Source organism: Lates calcarifer, linkage group LG11 (assembly GCF_001640805.2).
Source record: "Lates calcarifer isolate ASB-BC8 linkage group LG11, TLL_Latcal_v3, whole genome shotgun sequence".
Classification (NCBI taxonomy): Eukaryota; Metazoa; Chordata; class Actinopteri; family Centropomidae; genus Lates; species Lates calcarifer.
This window is the reverse complement of record NC_066843.1, coordinates 8300530-8316309: the sequence shown is the minus strand read 5'-3', so window position 1 is coordinate 8316309 and position 15780 is coordinate 8300530. Positions and strand designations below refer to the sequence as shown.

Sequence of the window (15780 nt, the reverse complement as noted above, 5' to 3'; positions counted from 1 at the left end):
TAACCAGAACTAGTTTGGATGCCACTGGATTACATACAGTATAGTAGCTGTATACACAAAAGCTTTCATGTGTGTTGGAGGTATGGCTGATTGGAGTGGCTGGAATTTCTCATAGAGGGAAACCTAAACAACATGCCACTAAAGTACAATATTGCAGAATTTATACTGTTAAGTGTATGCAGATACAAACATGCTATGATTCACCTTGACTGGTGTGACCCATCAAGCTAATTAACACTGCTCAATAGAAGGGAGCACAACCTTACCATTGTAAATGTACTAGTTTTTGTGTTTTATGATACAATACTGTATATATATATTACTGTATGTAATAAGTATATATTATATTACAGATTTATTTTTGGATACCAGCTTTAACTGTGATTCATAATCTGGACTTCCACGGCATCCATAATAATCATGCCCAGATTAAAGCTCCTGATGAGACAATAATAAAAGTTAAGACTTGGATCCAGAGCTTTGGAGGCTGATGTACTTAATCGTGACTGGTCATAATATAAAGTAAAAGACACAGATTGCTCTACAATCTATCATGGCCCCAAAATAGTTGCTGTTGTCTGCAATACAATTTACTCTCAACACACTGTGCCCGCCACAGTGTCCCCCCCAAAAAATGCTATGTGATTCTGTTCATTATTGCACCTAACCTTGCAGCCCTGTCCTAAATTGGTTGCAGTCTGTACTCTATTGGCCTCATCATCACAACAATGCTGCGGCAAAGCATAGACTAACAGTCTGTCATCCTCTGCCTTCCTCCCCCATGTTCCTCTGTTCCCTTCTTTCCTGCGTGAACCCTGCTGACTGCCGATCAACAAGCCTCGGTTTATTCTAATGAACCGGTCGTTGGGTGGGCCTGGTGTCAAAGGGGCTCATCAGCGGCCTCCAGGCTGCACACACAGGCCATGAGGACACACACACACACACATTTGCACACTCACAAGCCAAACAGAAACAGTGGCCACGCTTCACACCCTGCAAACCCTGCCTAGGGGGCTTCATTAACTCTGACCTGTGCTCCACAGCCTTCCCGGCTGCCTTCCTGTTTACCAGCTCTTTCTGCTTCTCCTTTGCTCTGCTTCCCTCTCTCTCCCTCTAACTGTGAGGGGTGATTGTAGCAGCGGGAAGCCAGAGCAGCCAAACCCAAGCAGTAGAGTCTGTAGTACAAGAGGCTATTATGACCACAGTATGAATGAGGTATTAAGCATTAGGCATTAAGCATTAGACTTAAGTCTTGAGATTAGGCATTATCCTAGTCTGGCTAGAGCAGGTTAGTTTGAGTAAGAGCCATCTGGGATTATGGGAGATAGTTAGATTAATAGATTAATTCCTATTTGAGTGCGGATGGAAATCTTGTAGTCATGATCATCCCAGTGAAGTCACTTGACAGCATAGATACTTCTTTACCCTATAAACTAGCCAGATGGCTAATGAAACTTACCTTATCAGGGATTAAAACCCAGGCTGTAGCTATCATACTCTAGCATGCCAATTACTGCCACACATACAGGGAAGTACTGCTGTAATAATTGGCTATTTATCTCTATAATCCCTTTCCCAGGCACAGGTCAGCTGTTACTTGTCAATATGAGGCTGCAGTATGAAATGATGAAAGTGCCAGAACTTTGCTGAAAATGACAGTAAATATCTCCCATAAGTGTCTCACAGCAATTTGTGATCGACTAGTAACGCAATTAAAAGTGAGCTCTGACAGCTTAAGGCTAAATTTAGACTTTTCATTTTAGTTGTCTTCAACAATCTGCAGTGTTTTCATGTTTGATGTGACAGCATCATGGTGATGGTTAATGTACGACTTTGATGATCTAAACACCCCCTGCCAATGGCTGGCAGCTGTTTCTAAAGTGGTGTCCTTGTGGTGTTTGTGTTTTTGTGCTTTTTCTTAGCTACAGGGATCTGAGGGGCTCTGCTGGCCAAAGCCTTTGCCCAGTCCACAGTCATGGCCTGCTCACAGGACTGACTGCTGAGAGCATGCTGCTCTAATTGAATCCCACACCTGTTACTGGCAGGTGCAGCATGCAGGCAGCAGGGGGCAGAATGGAGCATGGCATGGTACCCCACATCCATGCTGGACAGTTAATGGGCTTAAAGGGTTAGCATGTGCGCACGAGTGTGCAGTGAGTCTCCTGATGGCATGCTGATGTGGATTCATCAGCTCATTGTGTGTGTAGGTGTGTATGTGTATGTGTTTGTGTTTGTGTGTGTGTGTGTGTGTGTGTGTGTGTGTGTGTGTGTGTGTGGGCGCGCGTGTGTGCAGATCAGAGAGACAGAGAGGCAGAAGGAGAGAAGAAAGCGTGAAGAGGGATGTGAGCGTGTTCTGTGTGTGCAAACAAGAAGAGAGAGAGGAGTGGAGTAAGACAGAGTAAATAGGTTATTTCCTGTGAAATGAGAATTAGGAGTGAGTTAATCTGCTGAGGAGTGACATATAGTGACAGATAGAAGAAGAGAGAAGTAAGGAAGGAGAAGTGAGGGGCTCCCATTGTGTTTCCGCTTCCTTTTAGACTACAAGGGGGTCAAGTCATGGGAGTAAAAACACAATACAGTACAAACAGCCGTGCACAGACATATACACACAGACATACACCCTTAGGACGCGCACAAACTCTCAGACAATGCACACGAGTACACACTGTTCAGACAGTGGAAGAGGCGGGTGTCAAACTGGCACCTTTATCAACCCAAACATTCACCCCAGAGAATACCCTTCACTGAGACCAAAAGCTGGCAACGGCAAGAGATACCGTCCATTGAAAGCAAAGTCTTATCTGCCTTGGAGTGAAGCTGACACTGAGTGACAGGAAAGTTGGTTGGGACATGGTTGCAGAGGCTACAGGCTGCAGATACAGTAGATGACGGAGGGGCATACCCTATACTGACTGACTGAGGCTCGAGTGTGGCTGTAACATTAGCCTAGCCTGTCGCCACTGTAACATTAGCTTAGCCTGCCACCACTGCTGCTGCCCTGCATGTTCCTCGTTCCTCCCTCCTGCTCTGAATCAAACCTCCCAAGCAGTCCTGAAAGCAGCCGCTGTGTTTTATATTCATGACCACCTGCTTCACTCACTCACCTCTCTGTTCTTTGGCGCTAACAATGCAATGACTTCTGCATGTACAGTCAATCCCCACACTTTTCCCTATCTCCCCATGCCACTGAATAGGGTGTCTGCACTGCCTCGGTCACATGACTGTGCTTGTGTGTGGTGGGTCATTTCTAATGAGGCGATGCTGCCTGACTCATCGTCTCTATAGCGACCGCTCTCCCTCTCTTCCTCCATTCGCAGCCACTCTTTGTGTTTTCCTGTCACACATTCTCTTTCATTCCCTCTCACTTTTCCAAATCACAGGTAGACAGCTGTTTGTGTGAGCAATGATTTTATCCTTGCACCGCACCCTCCGCAGAAATACCAGGACTGTGCTCAGTAGTCTAACAGTGCTTCCTTTTCTTGCCTCTTTTCCTTAAGAAGCAAACAAACTGGAGGTGAGAAAAATATGGCGGACACTTGTTTGGTCCTGTCAGCAGTGATAAAGGAAAAACTGTAATGATGTGGGTAGTATACTCCCCTAGACTGTCAGCGAAGAGGGTGAGAAAAGGGACAGAGAGAGTGATGGGAAGAAGGAGAGGTGGCTGACACCAACATAGTCTTAAAATAGCCTGACAGTAGGTAGGTTGACAGAGTGTTGCACATTCATTGAACAGGATCTCCTGCATGTGACATCATCACCGCGCGATGCACGTCTTCCCAATCCCAATCTGTCAATCGGCTGATTAATCAGTGAGGATTAATTTGACAGGCATGAGCAAAACACAAAGTCTGGAATGTTAATTCAGCCATAAACAGAGAAAGGAAGTGCGTTTAACAGCAGTGAGGGGATGGATTACAGTGGGTAAGGGCAGAAGTGCAGACAGAGGAGAGGGGTATTCATTTTAGTGTTAGTGGGAGGAAGAGTAGTAAATAAATATAACCAGTTGGGTGAGGTGGAAGCAGGAGGAGGAGGAGGAGGAGGAGGAGGAGGAGGAGGAGGAGGAGGAGGAGGAGGGTTTAGTAGCTTCCTATTCCACCGCAAGCAGAGAGAGTGAGCTAAAATGGCTGCTTGCGGTGGGAGAAAAGTGTGAGACAATGATCCATGTTAATGAAAAGGCATGGACACGACAACAGACAAAGAGGTCCATAAACCAGTTAATGGCAACCTCTATAAGAGTTAATTCCTCCAACATATGGATCCAGCCATGGGGCCAGACAGGGAAATGGCTGAGGTTGAGACAAATGTAGTAGTAGGAGGGGGGTTCAGAGAGAGTTGAGGAGGATGGGGACCTGAGAAGGGGAGTTAAGGCTCATTGGTAAGCTGGCACTGATGGCCACTACTCTCACCCTGACCTCGGATATGGGTCAGGTCTGTCTCTGCTCTTTAAGGAGCTAGTGATTGAGGTCCCTGGCCATACTGATTGGAGCTCTTTAGGGGTGCTTGTGGCAGGGGGCCTTGCTGCATCAGAGAGGCCCATTACAAGCAGCTGGAGCACTCCCTACAGAGGGTACACCTCCCTCCCCCATCCCTTCCCCTCTCTTCCCCCTCCAGAGCCTCGCCGAACACATAAGGAACCAGGAGGGATTGACTGATGTGGACGGGTATAGGGGGGGGCACAAGTTCACAGTGCATGTGCAATAAAAGAAAATAGAGAGGTGGCAGTGACAAACTGTAGAAAGAGAAAAGGGGAGGGAAAAGAGAGGAGGAGAAAGAGAGGTGTAAGAGATGCTCAAAAGAGCCTGCGGCTGCTTGTGATGGCCAGATGTGATCTGAGAGATAAACCAATCAGAGAAAGGTGAGAGAAAGACAGCAAGGAAGAGGGAAGATGAGAAACACAACAGAGAAAAATAAGCAGAGATAAGTAAGGGGACAGTGAGAGAAAAGGAGCTAAATGGAAGTGTGATTAATTGAAAGAGAGACAGAATGAGAGAAGGACACTGAAGCACCTGGAAATGGGATACTGTAAAAATGATCTGAGAGCAACTTTGGCCAGTTACTGTGTTATCTTAACACAATGTTTTTGCTTTGAGATTACAGCAACAACAACTTTGAATCGGTCCTGAGAAACTAAAAAAATAAATAAAGAGGGCAAGAGATACAGCATGGAGGAAAGGAGCAGCTGAGTAATGTAAAGAGAGAGAATAGAGGGATTTTTTTCTTAGATCTGGAGGGACAAATAAACCTGCAATAGCGAAAATGAGTGGAGCAATACTGAAGAAATGTAATGAGAAATGTGAATTGTCAGGTGTGTGTGAGGCAACAGTGTGAAGAAGAAGATGGTTTTTGAAATGGATGGAAAAAAGAGGAGAGATTTGCCATCCATGAGATGATACAAATGTATGCTGTCTGTAAGTTTAGGCTGAGATGTGCTACTTTGTACAGGAAAGGAATGAAGTTAATCTCTCGTTTATCTCTCATAGATACTGGACTGACCTCCCATGATGCCTTATTGCGTGTCTGTGCAAGTGTTTGTGTGTGGGTGTGTTTGTGTATGTGTGTGCGTGCGTGCAGGTCAGGCTGGTGTCATCAGAACCAAGGAGGAAATCTAGAAGGATTTTAGAGTTTTGGTTATAAGTCAAAGAGAGATAGAAAGAGAGGGGCAGAGGAGGCGATTAGCGATCGAGAAAGAAAAGGGAGGGATATCAACATCAAACATGACCACTACACAAGGTGCTGGGTTAGGAGGGGATATGGGGGAAGGAAGGGAGACAAGGAAGGAGGAGGAGGAGGAAGGGGAGGAGGAGGAGGAGGAGGGAGGAAGGGGCGAGCTGTGGTTGTTATGTTCATTGTGGTCTTTACCTTTTTGATCCACTTCTATTCAAGCATCGGAAAAAGGAGAAAGAAGGAGATAGAAAGATAAAAGAGAAAGACAGTAAGGAAGAGAGAGAGAGGGAAAGTAAAGAGAATGAAAGAAAAACAGGTGCAGGAAAAAAGAGAAAATTGAGATTAAATAAAACGCTGTCCTTTCTCTCTCTCTCTCTTTTTTTTTTAAAGCAAGTTATCTGTCTGTGTTATGGTTGGCTACTCAGAGAAAGGATGGCTCAAATGGAAAATGAGGAGGGGAAAATGGCCTGACCTGGGTTTAAATCCATTTCCATTTCATTTCAGCTTTATCAATAATCCCCCAAAAAACACAATCCACCCCCAACCACACACTCTCGACCCCACCTCTATCCCTCCTATTGCCTCATCCCTCCCTCTTGCCCTCCCACTTTCCCTCGTGCCAAAGGTGCAGCCCCCGGGAACCTGTTGGGAGAGAGAAACAGAGGGAGAGTGTCTTTGCAGCGTGGTCCTCTTCAGCTGTGGAGGTAGACAAAGAGTGGGAAAGGCAGAAAAAGAGCAGGATGGTAGATGGAAAGGTGGTGATGAGGATGGCTCTATCTGTGGCTAGTGGGCTTCTGAGGGATCACCGCATCTCTCTCTCTCCAAGTACAGTCCATGTTGACATTATAGTGGTCCCTTGATCTAAAGAAAGCGGCGCTTTTGGCTTTGCTCAATTTACAGAGTCAGGATGCTCGCTATAGAAGCCAGCAAAAACACTCAACCCATCGACCGTCCAATCAATGGGGAGCTGCCGGCTTGCCTGGCCGAGGCTGGCTCATCAAAGAAAAAGAGAACAAACAACAGGGGAAAGGGAGGGCTTGACAGAGTGGAACGCCTCCGAAACACAGAGAGAAACCAAAAGACGCTATCGGGGGTGGAGGGAGGGGAGAAAAAAAAGGGTAGAGACGAAAGAGAGATGAGAAATGGCGGGCTCATCACATACAAATCAATGGGCTGGTGTGTTGAGTCACACCAAGGCCTCAGCTGACACGAGCAGGTAAGGCGTGGCTCCCTCAACATCCGTGACGCCGTTTTGGTACCTGCTCGTGTTCCCGCATCTGGGGAGGTCTGTGCAGCCGCCTGAGACTCAAGCAAAGGATCTCAGCTCCGCCTTTCACATTGCAGGCACACGGCACATGCCGTTCCCTCTGTGTTTACTGAGGCGCAAGTGGTGTGCGAGCGGATCGTCATGTCTCTCGGGACAAGATGTGTCAAAAGGCACTTGGCTGGTGGATCCCTGCTGTGAGCGTGATTGTCGTGTGTGTGTCACGGGAAGTCTGACGTCCCGCGGGGAGCCCTGTGAAATTGTCACGACACCTCGTAGTGTTGCCCATAAAGAAAGAAGAAAGGTGAGAGAGAGAGGATAACAGAGAGAGATGTAAAGAGACAAACAGCGAGCGAAATAAAAAGGAAAAAGGGAGTGTTAGGAGCAGTAGCCTGATCTTTGTGGGGGATGGCCTTGCATCTTGGCAGTGGTACAGCAGAGGCAGCATCAGTATCAGCAGCCACACTGATCATTTATCATCCTATGCCAAGATCAAACTGGACAAACAACCTCCATGAAGACCTGGGGAATGGCAGCCATTTTCAACCTAGAGGGGTAAACATGGCAAAGCTATGAATGCGAGTCCTGTGAAGCTAGGGCAGGGGGGGCAAGAAAGCATTACATCCCCACCACCAACTGCGAGTGCAATCATTAGCTTCAAGGTTAGGGGGTGGGGGAGGTTGGCCAGAGAGCATCCAGAGCTTTCATCCTCACTGAAGCGACTGCAGGGGGTGCACAGGGGACACCAGGATTTTGCAGGGCTTGAACGTGTGGAGTTTTTTCATTGAGGAATATACCAACAGCAGAGCTTGTCTGTTTCATGCAAGTCTGAAGTTACATTCAGTAAAGATGGTATGCTAAATGTGATGTTATAAATGGACCACTGAGTACGTTTGCCTAAATAGGCAGAAAATAATGTGTAATGAAGAGCAGTGGCATGTAGAGAGAGAGGAAGAGAGAGAGAGAGAGAGAGAAAGAGGGAGAGAGAACTTCTTCATTGCTGCAGAGGGGGAGAAGAGGAATAGAGGAAGCGGAAGACCTCTGTCGACTCAATTTCTTCTGCTCTTGGCTGTCCTGAAAAATAGACACTGAGCACAGACACACACAAGATCATCACACATACCTGAGGACAGACACACACACACACACACACACACACACACAGAGAAAAGAGACAGAAACTCATCAAACTGTCCTCACAGTGAGCAGGAGGTTAGTTTAAGGCCACCTTGGTTGTTTGTCTGATTCATTCAGCATTTCTCTTTCAGGGCCCTTTTGAGAAATAAGCCACTGCCCTCTCTCCCCTTAATCACTCTGCTCAGCGCTCTCTACAAGCCTATCAATTACTCCCACACTAATGAGTACAGCTAGAAACACACACTCTCAAATACACACACACACACATATTGTTGGAGTACTGCAGGACAACTAAGCCTCCTCTGTCTCTTTCACAGCTCTGAGAGATAGCATGTCCTTCCAGCTTCTTCCGTCCTCTCCCCTCTCTGTTTTCTCTGTCTCTCACTTTACATTTTTTTCACGGTAAAAAGTCATCCCTTTCCACGGCCTGAGCAAAGCCTCCTGCTTCTCATTCACCAAACATTTTTGAGCCCCACGTCTAATGGTGCCCCTATACATATTAATAGAATTTCATTTTCAGCTACATCAAAGTGTTTCCTCTCCTCCCCTGAAAACTTGTCATATTACAATGCCATTATTCCTTCTACTGACAAACTCTTCCCGACAAGTCAACTATCATTTCCAGCGGCTTTGTGTCCAAAAAGCGATGTCTTGTAATGAATAGGCAGTGCTGAATACATTTGTGGGGAAGAATCAATTTTATAAAGTGAAACAGTGGCAGAGCCACAAAATATGAGTGTAAAAGTGGAGAATATGGAGTTACCTGAGAAGCTGTACAGAATCTCTACTGTACAGCCTGAGTAGGCGCTTTTAAAGCCAGTTCTTCATCTACCTGCGCTGTGCATATTAACAAGATAAATCACAGCTGATGAAATAGCAGAGCCACAACACTGGGTCTAATGGCTCTGGCATGGCTAGCATGGATGGCCCCAGTGAGAGCATTAGGAATCAATAATGATGTAGCACAGTGTCCTGGAGGAGGAGGGGGGGGCACAGGTAGAGTTCTAGCTGTACATCTGTGTTAAACCTGCAGTGTAGGGTTTCCACTGCAGTAAGTACACGCTGCAGCTGTGTGCATGGATCTGTGATGTCTTAATGGAATCCAGCAGTCTACAGCAGGCTGTGACAGTGTGAAATGAGAGTTCAGTTGAGCCGTTTTGTCTTGCTCTGTTCCGGCTGGCAAAAACAATGCTATGTGGCGGGGAGGCCTCGCAGGGCTTTTTGGCTCGATGAGATATGATTTGACTTGTTGGCGGATGTTGTATTTTGCCAATGCGATCCCACGCGCTACATGGCAACACACACACACACACACAGATATTGTGAACCTGTGTATGAGCTCAGCCGACAGAGGTGTGCGTGTGTGCCCACAAGTGTCAGCGCGGCTCTGGCTGTCACCTCGCCGTTTCAGGTGACTGGTAACATGGCGCCTGTGTGACACGCACATAGAGGACCCTGTCAGATGCAAACATCACATACAACCCTCAACACGGCTGTACACCATCTCAGCTGTTATGACACACAACCTTTTACGTATTATCTCTCTATTGTTCACCTTTTTGTCGAGACAACTGACGAAAAACATGCGTCAGCCTTGGATGATGCCCGAGTGCCCAGCATTCCCAGCCAGACGTGAACGATGTGGCATTACCAGAGCGATTAGCAGCAGCAAATTCAATTAATCTTGACAAATCTCTGCTGAGGCAGAACTGAAGAGAGCGACGCGCCCCCTCTCCTGGTAATTAAAAGTGGCCGAGTTGAGTGGCGGGCGGTGCGATGGTGACTAGGTTTTGGGATGAACAGTTCCATCGCTGAGTCTGAATGTGTCAGGTCATATTTAGTTTGTCAGACGAGCACAAACACGCAGGGCAGCTGCGGAGTGAGTTGTGTGCGTACACGTGCGTGCACACTCGTCTCTATTTCTGTGTGTGTGTGTGATGAGCGTAGTGTGGTTGCATTTCTCCAGCAGAGGAGAGTGGCAGAGGACAGGGGTAATTGGCTCTTCTTTGTCACCTCAGACAGGCGGGACTTTTCATCATAGAGGGATCAGCTTCCAATTTTCTAAGCCGTGCCATACTTCAGACGCAATCAACAAAGTTTTTTTCCAAACACGGGGAGGAAAAATGCAAGTCAGCAGCTATTTAATCATCCCTCTGATTGCCTTGCGTAGAGAGAACAAGTTCCCTTGTGCAGTCAGAGGGAAAAAGACAAGGTTAGAATACATGAGCAGAAGAAGGCAGGTACAACTAAGTGAGGCTACCCTGATACCCCCCACCCCCATGGACAATACAATACAGGACACTAAGCCACAGCACAGGACTTGCAGAAGACTAACAAACAAAGTCATGCCACTCAAGAGGGGCAATCTGACCGCAGCTAACGTCGACTGAAAGGCAGGTGAACAGAGGGAAGAGGAGGCTCAAGAGGACTACTTGTTGCTACTTGGTAGGCTGTGAAGAAAACATTCACACTGGAGAAAAATCCCCAAAAGGCAAGAAACCCAGCTAACTTCTTCCTATCTGTGAATGTGACTGTGGCTGCAACCTGACTCAACAAAGTCTGTGAAAAGGCAAACCGAGGGCACAAAACCACTGAGCAGAGGAAGGGCAAAGACTGAAAGAGGTGCTTTGAAGCCCCTGAGTTTCTCTGAGCCTCCCCCATCAGAGCCGGGTAGTCGGATATTTGAATATTTGCCCAACCTGTAAAAGAAAAAGAACAACAGAGACAGCGGAAGAAACGCAACAGAATGATAAGACGTGGCAGATTGATGGACAGAGTAAAAATAGAGGAAGAATGGGAGAAATAGGGCAATGAAGATGAAGATTAAAGACCTGGGAGTGCAGATGGGAAGTGAAAGAGAGAAAGGCAGAATACAGAAAAAGAGGAGTTAAGATGGATGAGAAGAGGTGATACTGACTGTGATAAAGGGAGGATGAGTGAGAGGCTTCAGAGAAAAGCGATGAAGAGGAAGAGGGAGCAAGTGAGCAAAGGAGGTTAGCAGTCTTGGCGTGGACTCGATCCTGTGGCTTGCCACAACATCTGCACCTGAGGAAAAAGCAGAGAGAATCACCCCTGTGACCCCACCCCGATAAAACCAAACAGCTCCTGCACCCCAAGAAGACCCACGTCCCTCCAGTTTCCCCCACCCCGACAACCCCAGCACCCTCATACATTTCTCCACCCCTTCCTGCAACCCAGTTCTGCCTCAGCCCGGTGGAGGGGAGAACCACTGCCTCTCCCCTCCAACCAAGTGCTCCTGCACAGTGAGGGGATCAATGCTGAGAGTAATAATACATGAGAGGGAGGAGGGGAGACTGAGCTGAGATTTTCACATGAGCGAGGATCAACACAACACCATATAATCCTTGCTGTGTCTGCTCCTTTGGCTGTGTGAGTGTGCTTGTTTGTGTGTGCATGCTTTCATGGTGGAGGGAGAGAGAAAGAGAGAAACTGTGTGTCTCCCTTTTTTTGCGAGTGTGAGGTAGACTTGTATGTGTGTATATGTGTTTGTATGTGCAGGAGTGCGTATATGTCACACCTCCACGCAGCTCTGAGCAGTGCTGTGAGGAAGTCATCCGTTACCATGGGGACATTAAAATGTGTGGCGCTCCAGGTCATGTGGTCTAAAATAAGCCCTTTGCTGTTTGTGTTAAAACTCCTATTGTGAGGTGCAGCGTACACAAAACGCCCCCTGCCTCCCAGTCTCACTGCGCCCAATTTTAATTTTTATTGGAAATCAGAGGGACAGCAAAGGTGTTTGGCACCAGATAAAGGCAGTGGCATGCCCCTGGGTCAATCAGCGTGTGAGTGTGGGGCGGTGTGTGTTACACTGCTGTGATCGCCAATAAGGGCTGACCCCACGTTTGCAGTGGGTGTGAGTGAAGTGCTTATCAGACCCTGTGTTTGTGGAGCACCTTCCCCCATGTGAAAATCCCTCTCAGCTACTGGTGCGTCACTCTGTCGATGAAGAAAAAAGGTTTAGCGCTCTGTGTGAGTGTGTGCATGTGTGTGTCTCTGTGCAGTGTAAGTGTACGAGAGAGAAAGAATAGAAAGAAGAGAAAGAAGAGAAGAGAAGAGAGAGAGAGATAGAGAGATAGAGAGATAGAGAGAGAGAGAGAGAGAGAGAGAGAGAGAGAGCAGGTGAGGATGACTGTCTGTCTTGTTTTGTTTTGGTTGTGTTGAAAGAAGCCAGAGAGAGCAAGTGTGCACGGGTGGGTGTATGAATGTCATCTGTCGTGAGATTTTGGAGGGGTTGAAGAGGGGGCAAGAAGGTTCAGGTCGGGGTAAAGGGAGGGATGGGAGGGGTGGTGAATGGGGTGAGGGGGGGTGGGGAGGCGTGAGGGGGGTGACAGGGTCTCAGTACTCACTGTAAGGGACACACTCGTACTGGATCTCCAAGTACTTGTAGGTCCCTGGGCAGGGGTCTGGGAACACGTCTGACCCTGCTACCACCACACACTGAGTGCGGTTATTACACCTGCAAGAGGAGACAGATGGGGGGAGGAAGGGAGAAAAGAGAGAGAAGGGAGGAAGTGAATGATAAAAAAATAACAAATGCCTTTGTAAGAAAGACAAAGAGGAGTGGGTACAAAAAAAAAAAAAAAAAACATCTTCGGGCTCTCCAAGACGGGAAGAACAGTGGGGAAGGGAGTAATTTCACACAAGACTAGATCATGTGACAGCTGCACCCGCGGGGAGGTGGGAAACTGAGAGGGGGGTGGGTGGTGGGTTGAAGGATAGAGAGAGGGAAGGAGGGAGGGAAGAGGCAGGGAGAGGGCGAGTGACGTAAGAGCCTCCTCTCCTGGGGGATTGTGAGTGGGAGCAATTAGAGGTGAGAGAACAGGGAAGGACGAGGGGGGCTAAGGCAAATACTCTACACCACACGCACAGGGAAAACATTCATATGCACATAATACCTACATCTAAACTGCATCGCTGCATGCCTTCTCACGTTTGCAAAACCCGGGAAAGACACACACACACACATACAAGAAAGGATACACATTCACACACACATACTCACTTATTCTCGTCACATAATCCTCCTCTATCCAGCTTTTAGCATTTCTCCCCTGTGTTGCCTCCTCCCTCCCTTCATATCTCAAATCTCTGCTGCACTCACTCTATCATCTCATCATTTCTAGCAGTCTACCCCCCTTTCCTTTACCCCCTCAGTTCTCTTCTTCGCCCCCCCTTCCCCCTTGCTCTCTCCCCAAGCTAGCACCCTGTGCCTCCATTACATGCGTGATGGATAGCTGAAAGAGGGCTTCCATTGATCTGAGCTCAGAGGAAGCAGATGCTGAGCGCAAACACAGAGAGCAGCTGTAGGAAGCCCTACAAATACTCCTGCAACAACCCAAAATATACTCATGCACACGCTCACCACGATGCACCAAGATGTGGTGGAACAGAATGGAAAAGGTTGCTGACTTCAGTATTACACACAAGATATCAACACCTCAGGAGGAAAAGCAGGAAATTCTGGACAAATTATGTTGTGAAATAGTATCTTGTTTCCTCGGCCAATAACAGGCGCTGGCTCTGTACAAACACATACACAAGATCCAAACAGATCAATAGTTACCTCTGTGACATTATCTTGAAGGCGTCTGGCAGGTAGCACTGCACATTCTCCATCTGGAAGGGGTCTGCGTCGCAAATCTTGTCATCAGTGCGGCCATAGTTGGCCGTCTCAATCATGATGACATCACTTCCAGGGCAGCGCAGCTCGATCGGGTAGCCTTCGCACGCCAGCTCTCGACGCATCAAGCCAAAGGGCATCATTGACCGGCTCAGAGCTGGAGTGGAAAGAGGGAGAGAGGCAGAAGTTATTGATAATTCAATGAACCTTAATACTTTTAGGAGGCACTTTATTATTCAACCACATTGTAAATATGATGTGTATTATTTGACAAGAGCAGGCAGAATGAAAGTGGCTCCTATTGTCCTCATGTGAAACACAAATTAGCTATTATCGACTCGCCTCCACTGAGAAGTGATATTTCAGCACTGTTGATGCACAGCCTGGCAATCCAGTTTTCACATTGGAACATCACAGATCACATATTGGCATGGAGGATTTGCAGCAATACCAGCTTCTCCAATGAGATATTGCACCACTTGTGAAACAAACTGTGAGAGTTTCAAACATTAACAAACTCCTACACACAGCCAGGCAGCAGCTTATCGTAGTCATCCCCTCACCAAAGAAGAACTGTGTGTCCTTCAGAGCATCCTTCAGTCTTTGGCAACTCAAAAAAGTGTCAGAAAAGCACCTTAGGATTCTCACTGAATAAGAAAGAAAGTAATATTAGAAAAAAGAATTAATGTCTGTGTACACCTTCACCTCTGGTGTGTACACCATTTGCACACCCGCTGCTGTTAATCAGCCATCTGAGAGGCATGTCAGTGTACTGCTGTGGCCACCAGCGGGGGCTCTATGTGGAGAAGGGTCAGTAGGGACAGCAGGGTACTCAGGGTTAATCGCTCAGCCAGGCTGAGAGGCATGAAAGAGGGCTGCAAAGAGGTGCTGAGAGAGACACTCTGTCTCTCCAGCTCTCTCCATAGCTGCATACATTTCCGACTGCCTCAGCCTCACGCACACACACACAAAAAATGACAAAATGGCTGCCGACTTCCTTTACAGCTCAGGTGGAGGCAGGGGCATAGAGAGGATAGAAGTAGAGAGTGAGCGATCTGGCACTGAAGTTATATGTGGAGTTGAAGGACACCCAGTGTTTCTCTGCGCTGAGGATCCTGCCAGAGACTGTGAGAGCTGCTGTCCATGGTCCTGAACTGACAAAACTTCTCTTGGGAAAATAACATCCAAGTGTTGGAGCTGCATCAGAGACCAGCAGGTGTGGAGCTATCCGCTGTCCTGAAGGAGCAGAGGGCTTTGACTGAGTTCTCCTCTGCACTGTCAGTGGGGAGGACATGGCACATATTCAGGCTGATGGCGGACATACTGTCAAATCTAAACAGAGCAGTGCTAGCTCCACTTAAGAAGGGTCGAATGTAGAAGATCTTTCTTTATAAGTTGAGGCTCTCACTGCACAGCATTTCCCCCAACCAGACGGCCTGAGCAGCAGACGAGGGTACTGAGTCAGCTTCTCTTCCCCACTACTGTTAGTGCTGAAACCCACAGAGCAGGGCTCTTTTCTCTTCCTGACTCTGAGCAAGCACTGCTTAGGTTTCAGCCACTGTCCATTCAGGAGGAGTGCCCATCTGGGTCAATGTCAATGTCAGTCATCCCAGACATGCTCTGCAGCGATGCGCTACATGATTCACTGCCATCAGACTTGCTCATATTTCTAAATGCCACCCATTTATGCAGCGGGGACTTGAGTTCAGTTGTGTAACTAACGCCATTAAGGCTGAATGACTAGCACAGACAGACTTCAAATCTTTTATGCCTCGCCAGCATGCAGTGCCAGTGCCAAATCACAAAGGCCTAGATGCAAAAGCGCATACTAATTAAAGCACACAGAGATGCAAACAGCAGGCGAGGCCAGACAAGCAAGTCCCCACACAAATGCAAAAATCCACACAAGCAAATTAGCACGTACGCAGACGTACGGGGCAGACGAGCGTGCACGTTCACAGTCAAGCGCACACATACTAACATGCATGCATACACACAGAGCCCCGGTGTCACAGTGGGATTACAATACGAAGTGTCAGTGTGTGGCCTTGTTCTCTTAACTACCCTGTGGTGT

General features: G+C 47.6%; 1 protein-coding gene across 1 annotated transcript in view; it reads right to left on the bottom strand.

Annotated features, from left to right (window-relative positions):
- adgrl1a (adhesion G protein-coupled receptor L1a) overlaps window positions 1-15780 on the bottom strand; it is an 88191-nt gene that overhangs the window by 23747 nt on the left and 48664 nt on the right. Inside the window, exons 3-4 of the mRNA XM_018704689.2 lie at window positions 13650-13863; window positions 12433-12542 (exon numbers count right to left, since the gene is read on the bottom strand). Coding sequence (XP_018560205.1) covers window positions 12433-12542; window positions 13650-13863 — 324 coding nt within the window. The remainder of the gene's footprint in view (window positions 1-12432; window positions 12543-13649; window positions 13864-15780) is intronic.